Source organism: Scylla paramamosain, chromosome 24 (genome assembly GCF_035594125.1).
Source record: "Scylla paramamosain isolate STU-SP2022 chromosome 24, ASM3559412v1, whole genome shotgun sequence".
NCBI lineage: Eukaryota > Metazoa > Arthropoda > Malacostraca > Decapoda > Portunidae > Scylla > Scylla paramamosain.
Genome location: NC_087174.1, coordinates 14696101 through 14703327, shown reverse-complemented (window position 1 = coordinate 14703327; position 7227 = coordinate 14696101). Strand labels below are relative to the sequence as shown.

Sequence of the window (7227 nt, the reverse complement as noted above, 5' to 3'; positions counted from 1 at the left end):
TGTGAAGTTAAATTTGTCTTGTTCATTTATTATGTTAACCATATAGAGTAAAATCCCTCTTATCCGGCATCAACAGGACCGCCAACATGCCGGATACTTGAATAGAAGTGAAATTATGTCCACAATCACCACCCTACACTCACATATCTTACCATAACAAAGATCAGCTGATCTTAATCAGCAGCTGATCTGATCAGCTGCTTAACCCTTTCCTTCCGGCAATCGTATATATACGATTGCAAAAATGCGTCCGTAGCGACGGCGATCATACCGGTAATCAAGAATTTTCGCGCCTCAATTTTGAGGTCCAAGCGCGGTTTCTCGAGTCAGATGGTGTGAGTGGAAGTGTCTGGCATGTTTCCACATGTAGTGTTGTCACTAGCTCTGGAAATTTAGCGGTAACTAAGCTATTTTCCTTTTCTCCGGGCGACACTTGGCAACCCCAGCGACCCTCCGGGTGGAAAGCACTCGCCGGGTGGAAAGCACCATGATAAGTGTGAAGAGACATCCTGATAAGAGCCAAGGATCTCAGATCATAACTCACCATGGAGCAGGACACAACATATGTATTTAGCTGTGCTTCTGAGTTTGAAGACAGTGACAGTGAATATTTAGAAGATGAAGAAAGCGAAGACATTAGTGAGGACTCGGAAAATGATTTACAGGATCCACCTGTTTTATCAGAACAGAGAGATGATACCTATCATTCTTTCATGGTCATTTTTTCATTATCTTCAATTTTATAATAAAATGGTAGAAGGTAACTTGTCAGAGAGAGAGAGAGAGAGAGAGAGAGAGATAATGTTATTTGCCTGAAACTTGATATGAAAAGGGATGAAATCTCTCTCTCTCTCTCTCTCTCTCTCTCTCTCTCTCTCTCTCTCTCTCTCTCTCTCTCTCTCTCTCTCTCTCTCTCTCTCTCTCTCTCTCTCTCTCTCTCTCTCTATCTCATTGGAATTGTACAATTTCCCCTCCAAGATGAGAGAGAGAGAGAGAGAGAGAGAGAGAGAGAGAGAGAGAGTATGTGCGCGCGGCGTCATCGCTCTCCGGGCTGTTTCTGGATGACGGATCACACAGCGGGAGGAGGAGGAATCTTTTATAAGGCATAAACTCAACTTTGAGAGGTCACATCGAGCTACAAAGTATATCATTGTATTCAGAATAACAAAGAGAAAATTATTATTAGTATTCAAACAATTTTCTGACAATTTCTAGGTTTACCATTTTTAGCCGTCATACAAAACGGTAAAATAATTTAAGCGCCGGAAGGAAAGGGTTAAGTGTAAGCACAACGCGCTTCCTCTTTTCTACAACTTTAGGCATGATGAAGGTGTCAGGCGATAAACAGTGCACATGCGGGACGGAGTCACTGAGTAAACACAGTGCAGTGGGCCGCGGGTGACGCAAAGCAGTGCACTCTGGTGGCGAGGGGGCAAAGTATGCCTTGCACGGGAATTTTAATCGATTTTACGAGTACACATTGATATTTTATTGATTTTAAGGCTCGGGGAAAAATGTGCCGGATACTTGAAGCTGCCGGATACTCGAATGCCGGATGAGAGGGATTTTACTGTACTAATGTTGAAAATTTGAGATATATTCCTCTTTGTTATTATTTATTTATTATTATTATTTTTTTTTTATGTATCTATATATTTACATATCTATATGTATCCATTCTCTCTCTCTCTCTCTCTCTCTCTCTCTCTCTCTCTCTCTCTCCCCCAGATTATTCTTTCCCGTACATGGTCATCATTATGTCAGTGATATCCAATGCTGCTCACTTTGCATTTCAGCTTGACCAGGTAATTTTTTCTTTTTCTTCCTTGAATCTTTATGTTAGCTTCAGTTTTTTTTTTTTTTTTTTTTTTTTTTTTTTTTCCTTCCAGTTATAATAAATAATTAGATTATTAAGACAATGTATATGAAAAAAAAATTATTTTTGACTCAATAGATGTAATTTCATGAGGAACCTTCAGAAGATGTGAGAGTAGGGATGTTACAAAATTGTGTAAACTAAAAATGCTTGCAAAAAGTATCATTACAGAAAACATTGAATTTTGGCCAACTAATTGATAGAGAATATTCTAGTGTCAAGCATTTATTCAAATACATTTACTAATTTTAGTATGCAAGTTTTGGGTATAAGCAGGCATTTTTATCTCTATACCTACTCTGATGTCGGTTCTTCAGAACTCTTCATGGGCTTGTTCTTCAAACTCCCAGATGGTAGAGCTCTCTTGCTTCTCAATACACACTTCAACTTTGCACATGCACCTCCTTTCATTCCTAGCACTGTAGCACTCTGCCTTTGGAATTTATAGGAACCACATCTCTTCCCTTCAGATTATCTTCTACTTTACTTTTTTTTTATGTCAGGGGACCAGTTTATGGAAAAAAATGGAAAAGGAATTTCTGCTTACAGTAATGTTCCTAAAAGAGAGCCAGGAGAATAAACAAGATAGTCAGTTTAGTTTCTGAAGTGTACTGATACTCCTCTTTAAGACAGTTGAGGTTATAGGCTAGAGGAAAAGCAGGAAGAGGGAGAAAATGTCATAAGTTGACATAAATGGACAGATAAGGTCCCTGTTTAGAGTATGTAAACAGTTGGGACAAAGAAAACTGTTGAGGTGACACAGAACATCTACTTTCATGGAAGCTGATTTAGAAAAAGAAAAGATGTGAAATTTCAATTAAGGTTCTTAGTGAAGGACAATCCGAGTACCCACGTTCAGTGTAGAGGAAGGGGTGGCAATTGCGTCGCAGAAGTATTTGTCTGGAAGTTGAGCAACACATAATTTTTCCTGTCCATTCTGAAATAATAGAGATAAGAAGTTAGATATTCTGTAGCTTCTCTGCATTAAATGACTTTGAGAAATGCAGGGTAGAGTTATCAGTGTAAAAATTAATGGGGCTTGAATTTTTTTATAATTTGTGAATGAAAGGAATAGGATGGTATGTGAACCCTCTGTCTTGCTTGTTTGATTTGGGGGTGTCTACAGCTCCACATGGGCTTCAAGTAGTCAGTCTAAGCCCTCTGTCTTATTTCATTTTCTTTTATTCATGCTTTATCTAAAAATAAATAAATAGTATAAGATAGAATATCTTTCCCAGTTAACTATATTAAACACTTTCTAATTGCGTGTACCTTGAATATACATGTACAATTTTTTTTTTCCCTAAATCAAGTTTTTTTTATGACAGTGATATATATTTATATAATTACTATTACATATTATTTAATAGTGATAGTATAGCATTAATGTCTTACATAGTTTTGATATATATATATATATATATATATATATATATATATATATATATATATATATATATATATATATATATATATACTAAATAGTAAATATTTTGTATCTTACCATTACAGTCCATGCCTGGATTGTTGAAGGGCTGTGTACGAGATGTGAGAAATTTGGTGATCCTGTTGGGCCACTGGGGCCTGCATGCTTATGGCATCATAGCTATCACTCAGCTGACAGAAGGTGTGCTACATGGTTCCCTATGTGCCCTGGTACCCCTACCAGCATTATTCTATATCCTAACCTCACGATTTACTGATCCTTCAAACATTGGTTGAGTGGTTAGAATAGAATGATTTTCTGGATTTTACATTTCCCATCTCAAACAAAGATTGTATCATTGTGGCATACTGAACCTAATGGTAAAGAAAATATTTAGATAATGCTATAATCATTAAGGATGAAATAATTTACTCTGATGCTAATACTACTTGTCAAAAGTGGAAAGACATGTCTGTATAGAAGATACATCATGTCCAAATGTTTCAAGTGGCTCAATTTTGTAGGCACATAACTTTGAATCCTTTATTTTCATAGAATGAACCAATTTCCTATATAGATTATCAGTGCTAAATGAAAAGCAATAGTAAAAAACTTAAGGATTTATTATAATTATGGCTTGGTAAAATGTCATGACCTAACAGAGGTTGTATTTGAATGAACTTTTACATATAAAGAATAATATCGAAGTTCACTGTCAAGCATTATGACAATGCTGGCAAGCTTTCACAACTCTTTTATAATGTGACAGGATTAAGGAAAAATAGAATTTTGCGAAAATAGCAGATTTACACCTTTCACACTTCTAGAAAACTGACCTAAAACTTTTAAGATTGTTTTCCCTGAATGCCTCAGACAGGATAATTACCATCAGAATCTCTGGGATGTTAAAAGCCAGAGCTGCATTAATGGGAAAATGTTTCAGTGCAGTTAATTTGGATTTGGGCATCAGTTGAGCAATGGTAACAAAGCTGTGCCAATCAGTCAAAGGGAGTCCCATACAATAGCTGTATATCCTATTTCCTAAAACAGAAGGATATGCCCAACATATACTTTCCTTACCCCCTTTAAGGTAATGGCTAGTCTTTCAACTCATTATTCAATAAAGCAGAGTTAGTGAGTGTTCTAGTAACATGGCTCTACCACTAATACACTCACCATACCTGTGGCTTTCCTATGCATTTCCAGTCCCTAGAGTCCACAGTAATATCAGTGAACATGTAACCTTAAATATTAAGCTATCTTCAATAGCTGTGCTAATATTTAGTATAAATTAATCTACCTGTACATCTAAAATATCTTGGAAAATGAGATTTTCTCCCAAATAACTGAACAGAGCTTTCTCTGACTTCATAAGCTGGTGAGGTGATCGACAGTATCAAAGGAACTGATGTAGGAGCTTGTCAGTTGTTACAGGTGTTTGGGTTTACATCCATGAAAACCCTTACTAGTTTTGCATTCTATTGAAAAACTGTCATATTTCAAACCTTGGTCATAGGCAATGAGATCTAAATAAAACTGGTGAATACTGCTTTTGGTTTAAATTTTAAATATTCCTCATTATTTATATAAAGTCTGGATCTCCATTAATGAAAGAAAATTAAACCAACAAAATTATTTAGTTAGTCTGGATCATGGTGTTCACATTGAAGTCAATGGCAACATGTTACATTAATCTTGTTTTATTGGGACATAAGAATCCTGCATATGAACTACCTTTGTTCAAGGCACTGAAAGGTGCCCAGCCAGCCCTCTGTAGAACTTTGATAATAATATAAGTAGGTCATAGACTTCATGGGACCAAGTATTCATCTAATCAAAAGGTCTAATCCTGATTTGATACTGTGATGTATGTGACCAGGAGCTTTTAAAACTCTTAAGTAACACATATTGAAAGCTAAATCATCACATTAAAACATCAGATAGGTATTTAGAAAAAACACATGGGCTGGTCTTTGATCCCACTGGAAGCTAATAAACCATCACATTATATTATTATTATTATTATTATTATTATTATTATTATTATTATTATTATTATTATTATTATGTAAGGGGTTGGCCACCATTCCACAATGACTCAGACTAAGCGTGCCCTACCTACTGTACCCCACCCCACAATTATATTTGCTGTAACTGGGGCACCTCTTCATTTTCAACTTTTAATATGGATTCAAAAGTCAGTAGTACCAGTACTCCTGTTAACTAAAGGCACCTCTCTGTAAGAATAACTTTCTAACGCATTCAATAGCTTTCCTGCCCTCCAGCATCTCACAGATCCATCCAGACTCTCACCATTAGCCTCTTTACCTGCCTGACTGATAGAATCATCAGAGTTGTTACCAGTACAATACGAAAAGTAGAAAATAGTTTTTACAAATTTATATAAATGAACAACAAAACAATGTCTATATATGATGCAAGACAACTGTACAACTTTTTACAATCATAACATAAATACTGTTACTTATTCATAATAAGGAGCTTATGAACAATTTGTAATGGGAACCTAGTGCATACCTGCTCTCACTCTGAGAAAGAGTTACAGGCATTTTCTTTCATGTTCTCAAAATGAGTCTGAATGTCTTGTTACTTTTTTTTTTTTTTTTTTTTTACAACTGGTTATTATGTATTTTGGGTGCTGTAATCAATACACTCAAATTGCACTTGTGAAAATAAACTTTTTATATGCAACTGAATGCCTGAAACAATGGCACTATAATATATATATATATATATATATATATATATATATATATATATATATATATATATATATATATATATATATATATATATATACCTTAGAAATAATATATAGTTAAAGTTTCAGAACTGTAACTTGCAACACATCAAACAATCTACAAACCCTGAGCATTATTCTGCAGGGCTCCATGTCATGCTCCCTAGTAAACTCACTCATTTGTGTTGCACTGGCCAGATTAGTGGGTGAGCCATGATGCTCACACTCCTCTTGGAAGCATGAAAATCATTAAACAAAACGGAAGCACCATATGTCCACTGCTTGGTCATGAGAATAAACACAGACAAATAAAGTACTGTATTGCATTTTAAAGCCCATTACAAAAATAAAACAATAAAAATGCATAAAGATAATAGATAAATACAGTGATTCACCACTCCACACCTGTATCATAAACAATGTCTATTAAAATTAATTCATGAGGTAACACATCCCCATACATAAAGAAATGTCAATTTGTGAGCATCACAAGTACAAAAAAAAAAAAAAAAAATTATATATATATATATATATATATATATATATATATATATATATATATATATATATATATATATATATATATATATATATATATATATATATAAGCACAGTTCTATCTTACACAAGCAGCACCTGTGAATCCATAGAGAAAAAAATATGGCAAGAGTCAATGAATTTTCAGTTTTCATAATGTAAACAACCTTAAGGGGTGCATTCTCCCCTTGAACACACTGCAACTGATATCATCCAACTCCAACACTACTTAAAAAATCTATCACATAGAATAATGGAAAAGTTTGAGTGAATAAAAGTTCAAACTCAAATAAAAGATACTTCAATTAATACACAACATCTGGACTTAGGAACAAACATTCAGTAATGGCATTTTTTGTAGCTCATCTGTGCCAAGGTCTGGACGAGCTCATAAAAACCCTGTTTTAGTTAGTGATGAAGACAATAATCCAGAAAATGTGCCTTGTCATTGTGTGGCAAGCAGCATATTAACACCAAAAATTATAGAGTCCCATGTACATTTCTTCATTCACCTTTCAGTGAAGAATTTGGCAACCTACTGAGAGTATGCCTATCTTACCTAACCTACACCTATGACTACTGGCACTACTGTAGCTAAACATGTACTCTTCGATTTGTATTTAATAT

The 7227-nt window shown here is 34.8% G+C and overlaps 1 protein-coding gene across 1 annotated transcript in view; it reads left to right on the top strand.

Moving 5' to 3' along the window:
* Positions 1–4851, top strand: part of LOC135112805 (JNK1/MAPK8-associated membrane protein-like) — a 24017-nt gene extending 19166 nt beyond the window's left edge. The window contains exons 5-6 of the mRNA XM_064027628.1: positions 1729–1805; positions 3389–4851. Coding sequence (XP_063883698.1) covers positions 1729–1805; positions 3389–3598 — 287 coding nt within the window. The 3' untranslated portion in view covers positions 3599–4851. The remainder of the gene's footprint in view (positions 1–1728; positions 1806–3388) is intronic.
* The last annotated feature ends 2376 nt before the right edge of the window (positions 4852–7227 follow it).